A 14,012-nucleotide genomic window follows, 5' to 3' on the forward strand; every position below is an offset into this window, starting at 1 on the left:
AACTCTGTAATTTTTTCAAATGTTTTCTTCTTAATAATAGAAAATTACTGTAAGAATTAATCATCATGAGCACTTGAACATGGAATCATTCAGATCCACTTGGTAAACCTTGGTAATCACTGAGCGATATCGATGTGAGATTACTTTTAGGTGAGCATGACTTTGCCAAAGTCGGTTTCACTTGGCATTTTTTAAGCTAACCATTGCACTCTTGAATGTTCTAAGAAAAAGTGAGTACTTGGTGTGGACCCAGTGTGCAACTCTGTGTTTTTTTTTGATATCTTGTTAATGTTCCCGAAAATTTTACAGTATCACATAAATGATGTATGTTAGTGGTCATCAGTGGCCAGAGATGAGAATCGTAACATCATTTCCACAAGTGTTGTTTGGCTGAAAACCCAGTCTAGATGTTTGTGCCTGATCCTGAGAAGAGCAGGGATGTGGCAGATCCAATATGAGGGAAGCACACAAATGGAGCTTTAGGTCCGTTTCCCAGGGGCATGGCGACAATTTTTGTACTATTTTATAAGCTGTTATTGATTGCAGCAACACCAGGTAATTTAGGGTTGGACAATGGACATCTTCGAGCGTAGAAATGAAAATAACAAATTAGTTTTGATAACCTATTTAAATATGTGTATTGCCCAGTGCTGTACCCCATGAGACACAACACTAGACGGTAGTTTATAATAACGAGTAAGAGAAGTGCTTTGCGTACATATAATTTTATTTTCAAATTAAATAACCAACAAACCCAAACATTGAACATGATCTCTAGTTTGTTGTCTGGTTCTTGTAGTAAAGTCGTACTGGTATGATAAATTTTCTGTGAACATAAACAGCACGTGATTACACAGCTGATATTATAAGATTACGCAACTTGTAAAGCAGCCTTGGCTTTATTTGTTATTTGTACAACTTTTTCTGCAAAATGAAACAAGACTGTACAATATTACATTTCAGTTCATCTGAAATTTACTTCGGATTGAATTTTACTTTAATGGATCGGCTGTTGTAAAATTTACATATCATATACTGACAGCGCAATTAATATTCACTGAAGCAGACCACACCCTCCACTCTCACCTTCCTGTGCCTTTGTTCAAGTGTCGGGAATAAAGTAATATACCTAAGCCATTAACCAAGGAAGGAAGTTTTGAAGAGTAATTCAATCCATTAAGGCTCTGTCTGTCAATTTTTTAGTTTCTTCATTATTTTTTTAAAGGCTATTTATAAAATTTTAACTCAATACCTACCTTGTACATATTGTTCTGCCACAGCTGTTTTAAACAGATATTAATTTAGTGTAATTTCATGGCAGGTTTTCATAATTACCATCACTTGCACAACCTTTTTACACCCGATATTTCACTAAGCGAAAATATTTGTGACGAGAACAAGAAATGCAAGGGAGGTATCACGTTAAAATTTTAGAAATAGCCCTTAAAAAAATTAATAAAAATCCATATGGGCACGTGAGGCAGAGCCTTAAATATTTATTTTTAAAATAGAAAAAAAAAACATATTTACATGTTTAAGGTGTAAGCACTTTCTTTTTGTGCCACAAATGTTCCCTGGATTACTAAATGAAAATTCTCAGAGCATTATATTTGGTGGTAGATGAAAAAAAAAAAAACATTTCTTTGGTAGCTCTGTAGGGATAAAATAATGCAGTCCTTGTCAACTACGCAGGTGCTAGGGTTTGGGTATGAAATGTTCTGAGTGCTGGTACACGAGTGCTTGACAGTCCCGCGATGGGTGCCGCAGAGCCTGTGGATAGAGCGCACGGCGCTGGTGACGAGCAGCCCGCTGCCGGGGATCCTGCGCTGGTTCGAGGTGGTGGAGAAGAGCGTGGAGGAGGTGGCGCCCGTGCAGTTCGCCTGCGAGACCATGGACAGCGTCAACAAGGAGCTGCGGGCCCTCGTCGACCAGCACACCGTCGACCGCAAGCGCAACGTCAACCCCTTCAGCATGCGCCTGCAGGTGGGGCCCGTAGTCGCGCTTCGGACACCGCACGTTTGATTCTAAATACTTCCCCTGCCCTCCCAGTGCATTTGCCACACACAGCTATAGGTTCTACCAAAAAAATGTTAAAAAGACCATTAGTAGATATATAAGATGATAATGTTTGGTTTATAATCCTCTGGTAGGATAATAAATCCCCATATACTATTTCCTAATTTTAGTAAATATTTTGTTGCAGTTGTAACTGTGTGCGCACTTTTAACGTTTGGTGTTAACGCCTGAGCTTTTACGAACACCATGCATTTGGCAAGACTTGACGTACTGATCTATGCTCGACCTGTCCTCTGTAGTTAGTTTAACTTTCTGAAAATTTTTACAATCTAATTTTTTTTTTTACTATAGATAAACATTTTGAAGAATATTAGTAGTAGGCTTCTTAAGGCCTTTTTTTTTAAAAAAAGAAAAGCTTTGAACATTTTTTTCTGCTATCAAAATGAGCTTATATTTGTCTAATCAAAGTTTGTCACTTCAGACACATATTAAATATTCCATGATAGGTTCAAAGTTTATGATGGGGCACTCTGAACCAATGAGAAATTCTGAACAAAATGAGTCCAATCGTGGGCAGTCCAGTTAAGACAGTGAATAAGGGACATTCGCCCGAATGTGTACGGAGACTGTGGAGTCTGTCGAAGAGGTCTCTCAAGGATGAGGCAGGTACCTGACTCTGAGCTCTGTCGAGATAAGAGAGGTGGCGTGTTGAAGCACTACCGTGAGGTGTGTCGCTTGCAGGGGATCATCGACGCGAACGTGATGGGAGGCATCAGCAAGTACCAGCAGGCGTTCTTCACCCCGGAGTTCGTGAAGCTGCAGCCAGAGTTCTCGGACCATGTCTACAGGCTGAAGGCGCTCACCTTGGACCAGGTAGGACGACCGCAATGTTTCAGCTGTAGCCGTGTGGTTTCTAGCACACGTGGGGATCGTTCACGAGAAATTGTGTTCCGTAATTGTCCATACGTAATTACTTTTACCTTATTTTAGCATATGTTTGGTTTTGCGGCAGCAAGTTTGACTCGCGATCAAGAGTTAAAATCAGATGGAGGAATGAATGTCTCATCACCCTGTCAACATGTATGCAAATGTAAGACGTGATTCAGTAGTGTCCGGTACAGCAACTGGGATGCCGGATATCTGTGCGCATGTATGGAAACCTGCGATGGAGGCGCTCGTGGATGTTGAAGTGATGAGATGAGAGTGGAGTACTAAAGGAATGGATTCGTGGGTGGATCGGGAGAATACCCAAAAAAAATCCAGGTGTGACCATGTTGGGAACTGCACCAAGAGCACCTAGGTGGGAGGCAAGTGATCAGGCCATTAGTGATGTAATGAATGTCAAATATTCGTTTTCAAATCCTGGGTTGGTACAAATTGTTGTTGCGACTGACGCTCACTATTTTTAAAAAGGAGTTGATTATTTTTAACACTAAGAGTAAAAATAATGTTAAAGTATTGGTATAAAAGTTTAAGAGAAGAATAACATTTTTTTAAAATTAATATTTTTTTTAGTTTCTTATATAAAACACTGAAATCCAAAATAATGTGAAAAGTTGGTTATTTAAGACTACAGCTTTATTACCTATTGTCCAATGTTAAAATAAAAGGATTAGTAAAAAGATACAATTACAAGCTTGCCATTGTGAAAAAAAAAATTGTTATTTAAAAAAAAAGTATAAGAAAAACTTTTTTGATAGAAATGCTAAGAAATCCACTTTTTTTTTTTGTCATATTTAAAATTATATTCACATTTGAAAAAATAATAGGATTTCAGTCTTTTATTGTATATTTAAACATGACTCCGAGTTGAAGGTGATGGTTCGAGACTGGTCTTCCTTGTAACTGCGAGGCTTGTGTGTCGTGCGGCCGCGCAGATCCGGATCCTGGAGAGCGCGCTGTGCCTGCACGGCCAGCTGGCCCCGGCCGGAGTCCAGCCGCTGCACCGCCGCCTGCAGGAGCGGTTCGCGCAGCTCAGGCAGGGCCTGCGCGACCTCAGCCTGGCCCCGCGCGCCCGCGGCAAGTCCCAGTCCGACAGCATAGTCAAGTGAGTCGTCCCTCCCGCTCCGTCCCGGCCGTCCCGTCACCAGTAGAGACCGGAACATATTCGCGGGTTCAGTTCACGATATGCTATAATCCGAACATATTGCTTCTGTAATTGACTCACAGTTTATCTGAAGGAGTGTGAGCCAATGGAAAACCTTCAACACAAAAAAGTATCGAATTGCAAGCATCCCAGTTAGCAGGGCCGGCGCGTCCATATAGGCGAACTAGACAACCGCCTAGGGCGCCAAGTAGCTGGGGGCGGCGCAGCACGACACATAAGAGCTTATATAATATGTTTAACGATTATTGAAACTAGACGAAAATGGATTTTTGTAACAGTTTGGAATGTTTATATTGATATAAGTAATTATTTAAAGTCCACGGTGACCTGTTCGTGATTCGTAATAAGCAAAAAAGTAAAAAAAAAAACACAAGCCTGCTTACATTTGATTGTTGACAAAAATATTAGGCTTACATGATGTATTTTGAGGCAAGGAAAATTTTTTTGGGGGTGTCCGGCCGGGGGGGGGGGAGGGGGGTGGGGGGAGGGGAGAGCATTAGGGTTTTTTCGCCTAGGGCGCCAATTTACCTTGCACCGACCCTGATCCCAGCTGTTGGACGTCACGAGTAGAGACCGGAACATATTCGCGGGTTCATTTCACTTCACGATACGCTACAATCCCAACAACTGTATCCTTTATATTGCTTCTGTAATTGACTCACAGTTCATCTGAAGGACTGTGAGCCAATGAGAAACATTCAACCATGGGCGTAGCCGGGAGGGGGAGGGGGGTTTAGGGGTTCAAACCCCCCCCCCCCCCCCTTCCACCTTAGCACCAAATCTTTAATTAATTTCTTATATTCTCACTCAAACAAATTTCATATTAAAATTAATAAAAATTTTACCAATACAATATTCAAATTTAAGAACCGAAAACTGCTAAAATAGCACTATTTCACACCTTAAAATCCAAATTTTCCCGGGGGAGGACCCACGGACCCCCCCCCCCCCCGCTTTAATACGGGGGGGGGGGGGGGGGGGGGGGGGGCTATGCTTCTTAACCACCCCCCATACACAAATCCTGTCTACGCCACTGCCTTCAACCAAAAAAGTATCAAATCGCAAGCGTCCCAGTTGGCAGGTGTCACAAGCCAGTAGCCAGCGAGCAGGTGGCATTTGCCCGAGCGTGTAGGGGATTGTGGAGTCTATCCTAGAGGTCATCGAAATCGCGAATTTTTTCCAGTCTCTAATCATAAGTCGCTCAAAACAATTTTTATGTTGGTAAAAGTCCCCCCATTTCAAATAAATAAGATCCTTCTTTGCCAGCCACGAGTATTTCGTGGTTGGTGTGTGCCGTGCCCGCGTGGTAGCCGAGGAAATAGTAACGTTTATTTAGTTGAATGTTCAAAAATACGTACTGCAGAGGGCTCAAGTTTGACGCACGGCGGACGTGCCAAGGAGTGCCGCGCAACGCGTGCTTGCAGCACCCCGCTCCCGCCGTTGCCGGTCGAGAAGAAGCAGTCCCTGGCGCACTGCAGCGGCGAGACGCCCAGCAACCGGTCCTCGGCGTCGGGCAGCAGCGCCCACTACGGCCACCTGGTGGCCGGCGAGGACCAGGGCACGGACGACGAGGACATCTACAGCCGACCCATGGTAACCCAGTCGGCATGTGACTGCCTGGGCCAGTGGTTCTCAGAGTGCGGCCCCGCTCCGCAGTACTCCAGGAAATATGTGTCCATGTATAAAAATAAATAAAGTTTCCCTTAATGATGGCCTGATGGGTAATGCAAATGAAAACAGATACTGATCCAATTACACGATACATTTCTTTAATAGATCCGATAACGGCGATAACCAATTTAAAACCAATTCAACGCTTTTTCCAGTGGTGTAGTTCCAAATTTTACAGTGCCGGAGCTCTTTGTATTCAAGACTCTTTGGTTCACCCATCCTGCTAATAAAAGCGGGGTCCGGGGGTCCTCCCCCGGGAAATTTTGAATTTCCAGGTGCTAATTGAAGCTATATTAGCAAGTTTACTGGCAGAAATAACAAAAAGATTTTGTTAACATAAACTTATATGGAGGTATTAATTTAACCAATATTGGCGAGTTTCATGACTATTAATTTCACTTTTTGGAAAATACAAATAATACCCTTACATGTTTTTACAATACATAGACACAAAAAAGACACAATTGGTACATTAAGAGACATTGTCATACATTATATTACAAAACTGTAACCTTGCTACATGGCATTGTACAAAATGTCTGCAATTCAAGTTATGTATTCAACACTGTTTACAATAAATCAGCAAAAACATTTTTTTTCAGTATCTTGGTGTTGCCCTTTTGCTACGCAGGTTCTCGTATCATCTGCTGAACGGTGCGATCTCAGCCAATTTGAAATGTAAGGCTCAGGGTTCCAGTCTTTGAGGGAGGGTCCATGCAGTTTAATGAACATTAGTGATGATACATGTGGTATTAAAAGTCTGTTTCTGGTAGGAGATACAATGATGTTCATCAAACTGAACCCCCTTTCGCACTCAGCTGAACTACACGCAATCAGTTTTGTGCAGTTCATTAACACATTTAGTTCTCTGGGAATACAGCGACTATTGTCAAGATAATCCCGGTAAGCATTTTTTATCTTGGCTGAATTAAGTTGGAATTGTGTACAAAGATTCTGTATATCCTCTTCGCCATACCCTACAGGCAAATCGGCTGGCCATCGATCACAGTCAAGAACTTTTATTTGATTCAACAGAATTTCATATTGAACGTTCTTTGTAACAGTCTCGGATGATGCTGACGTTGACTCATGGCTAGACATGGTTGTAAACAGCCTCTTTTTCAGGTTATTTGCTACACTAGACAATAGTTGTTACTGGTTAATGGATGTCATTTTCGTGTTATCGGTTAATGGTATGGAACAAAGCGAATGTATCGCTTAATTAGTTTGTCTGCATAGACAATAGAAGCCGTTATACTTTGTAGATCCTCAGAAAGAATGGCTATTTCTGCTAAAATGTCATACATTATGGCCAAATCAAGTAAAAACTGCTTGGATGAAAATCGCTTCAATAAGCCATTGTACATGCTTATTTCAGTGGAAGATTTACTCATATCTACTTTGGCTTTTGAAAAATGGCTTAATAAAGAGCTGTATCCAAACCATACCGCTGAAACTGTTTGGAACGAACTGGCCACCCACCTGGTTGACAAAATACAGCCGATTTTATTAATTACTTGGCCGAGCTCTGCAGCGCACTCAGCTGATTGGCGTTGATTCATTGGGGACCTACTGTACAAAGTATATAATTTGTCCATAAATATGTGAAAATGATTCACACCTGCTACTTCATCAACAGAATCGGCTAATGCTAACTCAAGTCGGTGATTCATACAATGCCAAATTATAATATTTGGATACTGGGATAGAAATTTCTGAGCTACTCCAGAGTGTTTCCCAAGCATAACACTAGCACCGTCACTTGTAAATCCTACCAAATGTTGTTTGAGGTATTCACTATTAAACCCGTGTTTATCAAGACAGCATAATAAACTTTGAAAAATTGTCTCAGACTTTTGATTAGAAAGTTCTACTAGATCTAAAAATAAACAAGAGGGTGGTTGTTCTTTGCTTATTTCACATCTCAAATAAACTATTAACACAGATTTTGAACTTAGGCTGGTCGACTCATCAATTATAATTGATATTTTCCCAGACACACCACTTAATTTGTCTAATAATCTGTTCCTTCATTTCTTTTGAAATATGCTCTATAATTTCAACAGCACTATATCGAGACTGTAAACCAACACCAACATTTACCCCATTTAGCTTCTGAAGTTCAATTAAACCGAAATGCAGGGGTGCCCACAAGGGGGGGTAACGATGCAGACTGAGTCATTAAAATTTCAGGGGGGGGGGGGGGGGGTTAAAAGATGAGAAAAATGTATATATTATTTACATAATTATAGCTTCTAATGTGAAAATACGTTTCTGGTGCTTTGATAATTGAAAGGGATCTTGTAAATAAAATTGGCAACCCCGCACTTTCCTCAACAAAAGCAGTTATCTGTCGGTTCAGGATGGAAATATTACCTGATATGACCAAAATTATTATTAGAAAATCAGTTTAAATTAATACAAAATGTGATAAAATTTAATACTAAAAAAGTATAATATTATAAAATCATTGAGTAAATCATTGAGAAAATAGCATAAAATTTTTTAATGTACCTTATTTCCTCTAATTTTTTTCTTCAAATCTTTTCCCTCGAAGATTGAATCCTTAGAATACTAAGGATTTGAGAGGCCCATCCCGGGTAGTGTCAGTCTGGCAGCGGTGGCCTGAGCATGACGCAGACTACAGTTGTACTCCGGGGTGGTCCCAGGAGCTGCTGGAGAGGATGAACGGCTCAGCGGCGGAGGGGACGTGCGACCGCGGGAGTGTCCACCCCCCGCCCATCCCGCTGCGGGAGAGCCGGCCTCGCTCGGCGGGCTTCAGCGCACCTGAGCTGGTGCGCACGCCGACCAGGGGCACCATCGACTACTCCTCCCTCCCGCCCATGAGGTGCTCCAGGTCAGTCCGAGAGCCAGGCACAACGTTTCATGGTTTCAGTTTCAAGCCAATTTTTTTAAGTGAATACGTCTTCAAAATTGCTTCCATGGTGGGAGGCAATACAAATTACTAGAGACCGGAAAAAATTCGCGGGTTCAGTGACCTTCAGGATAGACACCAATAATATCCTCTACACACTCGGGCAAATGCCACCCGTACATTGGCTGCTGACTGACTTGTGAGTCGTCTCGACTGGGTGGCCTGTGATTCGACACTTCTATCAGTGAGGGTCTCTAATTGGACCTCAGTCCTAGCAGATTAACAGTGAACCAATGGCACAAGCAGCACTAAGGGATAATTATTTGAATTTAAGCATAACACGAAATGAATTCGCGAATTTTTCGGGTCTCTACACATAACTAATGATAACAAAATTGGAGGATACAGTTTGGTGTTGCAGCTACATATCTATATCTCCATCCAAAATTTAATTACACCACTGGATATCTAAAGGATCAAAGAATTCGTTACGCTAAGTGAGGACTGTGACGCATTGTGCGTGGTGGAGGGGGCAACGCCGTCATTTTGAGGTCATTTTGCTGTGTTTCGAGATTTCCATTTAGTATAACTTTTGACTCGGAGAAGCTACGACGTTGGTTTAGGTTTCAATCATCAGCTCTCGTCAAAATCTGTAGATTGCATGTATAAAAAAACATTAGTGTAAAATAGTTACAGTGAATATATATGGTGTTAAAATAAAATAAAATGTAATCAAAAATATATAATGTCTGCCTTCACGCATCAAAAGGCCAAATCCAAATACAGATATTGTATATGGTTGGAAATAGCTTCCCAAAAGCAATCGAATGATACCAATAAAACACTGTATGACCGAGTGAAGCAGTGCCGGTAATGTAAAATAATGAATGTGAACAAGCGTATCAACGACGGTGCCAGTACATCTGCAGCTTAGGTGGTTGAAATTACGCAAGTGGCTCAAGAAATCGCTTCTATATTGACGCCGGACTTTGTAGGCATCGATTGTGCATATTACGATCGCTATTAAAATATTCCAAAAAACATCGCTAAAATTATACCCGATTACGAGCCTGATCCCACTACACCAATTATGATAGTCGGAGAAATTTAATGTTACTGTCTCACAAGACCGCTCATTACCCGGCTTCATGCTCAGCAAGTTCAATTTGTCTGGCATCGAAACTTTTCCAACAACGTTAAGTATACCTGTATTTATTTAACGTTTACCATAAAACTCATTGTATTACTGCATGCTATTTGTGTCGCACTTATCGTATCACAGACCTATAATGAAGAAAGTTATAACACAGTAATTATTTGCTTACTTGATTTCTTTCCTGAACCCGAGGAACGGAAATAGTTGCTATCGTAAACAAAACATGGAAACCCGAAGGACTTCTTAGTGTTCAAACGTGATTACCTAAAATAGCGTATTTTATATGTTGTATAGATAATATTACCTGTTAGCGTTACGTACACGTATTCACGTACAACACACAGCCGTGTCCATGCAGTTGAAACAATCGGCCCCGTGTACCTAACACAAGGGTCGCCGTGTGTGCAGGGACGGGCCGGGGGACGGGGAGGCCGGCCAGCCGCGGCCGCCCAAGCAGACCCACCAGCGCTCCCTCAGCAAGCCCATCTCCTTCCCCCCCAACCCCGCGTCGGCGGCCGGGCCGGGCCCCGGGGACGCCGGCTGCAGCCAGCTGCGCAACTCCTGGTCCGAGACCAGCGCGGAGGAGGCCCCTCCGCTGCCGCCCCGCGGCCACAGTGAGTGTGGATGTCTAGGACCCTGATTTTTATACCATTGTACTGCCTTTCATGAGTGTGAGTACAGTCATTACAGTTATGTTCCGTACCAGAAATTTCTAACTGACGTTTGACTTCTGTAAAACAAATTTCTGCTAGTGATGTTTTTTATGTTTGAACATATAAAAGCTACCAAAACTATGTTCAGAGAGAATATTTTATGCTAAATTGATCATAAATATATAGTAGTATAATGTGTTTGAATGTTAGTTTGAGAGGACGTAGTTTTATTAGTTGTGAACAACACAAACTTGAGAAACGGTGACAGTGTTGTTGTGAGTGAGGAGGAGATTGAGCTCCCTGCACGAGGGGCGAGGGGCCGACCGCCGTGGAGTGAGCAAGCGTGGGGTGCGCAGTATGGACTAACATCGGATGGAAAAGGACTCGCAGAAATCAAATGCCCACAAAGAATTGCAAATATACATCCAATGAAAGCTGTCAAAGATGGGATGTTGGAGTTTTTTAAAGTTACTGATGAAGATATTGAAATTAATAAACAACATAGTTACTATTACCATTGACGCACGACGTGCCGCGCACGTCAGTAATCTCGAAGCCGTCAGCCCTTCTCTTCCTAAACACGTCGGCCGCGACAGCTGTCACCGCCCAGCGACTATGCACGTAGGCTTACAACTGCGAATCCTGCTTTTTATATTCCAATTGAATATGAAATTGTTCTTGAATACATTTTGAATGATATTCGAACATACAGTAGAGGTCTGCTAATCCACACCAAATTAAAAAAAAAAGCAGTATACACTAATTTTTGTACGTTAAAAACTTTGGTCTACATACACCGTAACATTATAATTGCAATTATTGCTGAAGAAAAAGTTGTGTTAATAAAAAAAATTGATTTTTTATATTTTTACCCATGCAAAACATGTATTACGTGCATGTTTGGGAAATTTATTTTAACCAGACTTTTGGCAGGGTCCAGTTCCATTTAGTTGGAATTAATGAAACTTTTTTTTTTAAACTTCACAATAGTGCAAGATAATTTAATGCATAATAGAGTAAACTGAAAAAAAGAGGGAAATACATATGGAACCATAATTGTGTAGTGAAAAATGCAAGAAAATTAAAAAAAAACTGTTTTTTTTTATGTATAAATATTTTAAAGGTTGAAAATGGTGTTGTTCATCCGACTGATTATATACATAAAAATACAGTATTATTAATAATAACTTAATAATTATCACAGATATTTTGTTAAATTTAAAAAGCATGTATGTATGTATGTACTATGTTGCAAAATACAAATACAAATATATCAATGAATCTTTGTGGCTTCATACATGTTACAATCTTTTGTTTTAAATGTTTAAGTAAGTCAGCCTCACTTGATGTATCTATTGGTAAGAAGTAATTTAAAAAAAATTATATTTGAAATTTCAAACTGAACATCACCTCATTCACGGCTATGGAATATTTGTCGAGTACTCGCAGACCAGCTCCGAGCCGCCTAGGTACTGACTCAATGCTCATATATTGGAGTCATGCCCAGGCTGTTGGGTTCCAACCCACGATCCTCCGCTTCTGGGGCACGACACGCTAGCGATAACGTCGGTGGGGAGGATTACGGCAAGGGACTGGATCGGGCTCGCCACGGATACGTCGGGCCAGCCGAACGCCCGAGCCGTTCCAAAGCTTACAAGTTTGATTAAACACCCTAAATTTATGGTTGGAAAGGAGCTTATGTATTTGCCAGGTCGAGGAAAATTATTAAACATTTCCAGCATGCAAGTGACACAACTTACGCAACGCCCTTCTTGTTTCAGCTCCAGATAGAAGGAACACTGCTTTCTTCTTTGAAACCAGCCAGACTCCACCAGCGCCCCCGAAGCGACTAGTCAAGAAGGTACGACTATTTTTTTTTTTTTTTTAACTAGCTTGATTTCTGAATGTTCAGGGAATCATTGTACTTATTCTTACTGTTCGACTTTTTTCATCTCCAGGTTGTAACTTTCACAATTTTTGAGTGCCAAAGGCTGCTTGCACTGCTGTGACTTAAGCCAAAGGAAATTCTCGGCTCCATTAGTTGAAAATGCAAAGATTATGCTTAGAATTTATATAGGTCTGTAACATAGGGCTAGGGTCTGAAGCATTTTCCTGTTGGTGGCAAGGAAAAGAAAGGTCTATATAAAGTAGGTGTAGGGCTTTACATTACATGGTTATGCAAATGGAATCTTCAATGCCTAGTGCCGGGACGTTTATGCGCTGTGTGCTTTTCCGGGACGTTTATGCGCTGTGTGCTTGTTAAAGTGCTGGCACGAGGTATGATTGAGCAGACTTGTTGTACAGGGGGCGGTAGAACACTGCACTAACAGTCATGAATCCCATTCCAGCCATCTTGATTTTGGTTTGGTTGAAATTATTCATTCAGAGTCAGGGTTATAGCCAGGAGTCTGGCACCCTCCCTTCCAGAATTTAAAAGAGAAAAAAAATTGTGGAAACAGAATTAGAAAATAACAGCAATTCAGATTCATAAAGTTACAAAGATATCATTTTGGAAATATTATTCTAATCCTTAGTGGACAAAATTATTATATTTCCTCCATGTTACAGCCCTTGTACGCAGAAACTGCAGGAATTGTGTTTCAGAGCACATTCAGTTTCCAAGTGTGTAAGCATGTCTTTCATACAAACTTGACGTGTGTGTTTCAAGTATGTATTTATTAACAATAATATAAATTCATTTTTGACTTGTCTTAACAAAATAAAATAATTAACTTACGAACAAAGTATGAAAACAATTAAATAAAAATAATAAAAATATATATAGAATCATGGTTGCTACAGAAATAGAATCTTAGAATTCCCTGACTTTTCCCTGTTTTCCAGAAATTTAAGAGAAAAATTCCCTGACTTTTTTATGAAGTTCATACCATAAATATTAACGTGCATATGATTAAATGTAATATAAAAATTTCAACATGAGGTAAAATAAGGTTTTTTTATTGTGTTATTTTGACGGCAGAATTGCGAATGTGTTTTTTTTTCCTTTGACATGGCTGGTGAGAGCTCTTCGGCCCATATTGCCGAGTTGAATACTTTTGTAGCACAAAGTGCAGTACGCAGAATTTATGTTTTTAGCAGAGGGTTTTGATATGCTGAAACTGTGACTCATTGAGCCAATTCTCCTTAAAAGTAATTTTCTTCAACATCTCTAAGCTAAAAAAAGTACATAATATTTTCAGGTTAGGTTAAAAAATTATTGTTTATGAATTCTTAAAAAAAATATTACTACACAAATACAAAAACTATTACAAATTCACACCTAGCAATATAACGGGCCTACTTAGAGAATTACAATAGCAGCATTACAACATGCAATACTCTTACATTCTTACAATGTTAACTAACGATTCTGGGGGAAAACATGTTCAGCTATGCATATTTTTATACACAATGTAAGTGTCACGCAACAGAACTCACGGACTAAACGGTTGAAAAAAAAAGTAATTAAAAAAATAGTTTTAAAAAAATGCAAAAACATAACCGCACACAAAAGCCACCTGTTTTCGTATCAGC

At 40.5% G+C, this 14,012-nt stretch overlaps 1 protein-coding gene across 1 annotated transcript in view; it reads left to right on the top strand.

The window, feature by feature from the left end:
- The window catches only part of LOC134533853 (dedicator of cytokinesis protein 3), a 286,469-nt gene that overhangs the window by 266,998 nt on the left and 5,459 nt on the right, over nt 1-14,012 (top strand). The window contains exons 31-37 of the mRNA XM_063371549.1: nt 1,768-1,983; nt 2,758-2,889; nt 3,894-4,063; nt 5,548-5,716; nt 8,464-8,651; nt 10,234-10,439; nt 12,260-12,339. Of these exons, the coding sequence (XP_063227619.1) occupies nt 1,768-1,983; nt 2,758-2,889; nt 3,894-4,063; nt 5,548-5,716; nt 8,464-8,651; nt 10,234-10,439; nt 12,260-12,339 (1,161 nt within the window). The remainder of the gene's footprint in view (nt 1-1,767; nt 1,984-2,757; nt 2,890-3,893; nt 4,064-5,547; nt 5,717-8,463; nt 8,652-10,233; nt 10,440-12,259; nt 12,340-14,012) is intronic.

Source organism: Bacillus rossius, chromosome 7 (genome assembly GCF_032445375.1).
Source record: "Bacillus rossius redtenbacheri isolate Brsri chromosome 7, Brsri_v3, whole genome shotgun sequence".
In the NCBI taxonomy this organism is placed as follows: Eukaryota; Metazoa; Arthropoda; class Insecta; order Phasmatodea; family Bacillidae; genus Bacillus; species Bacillus rossius.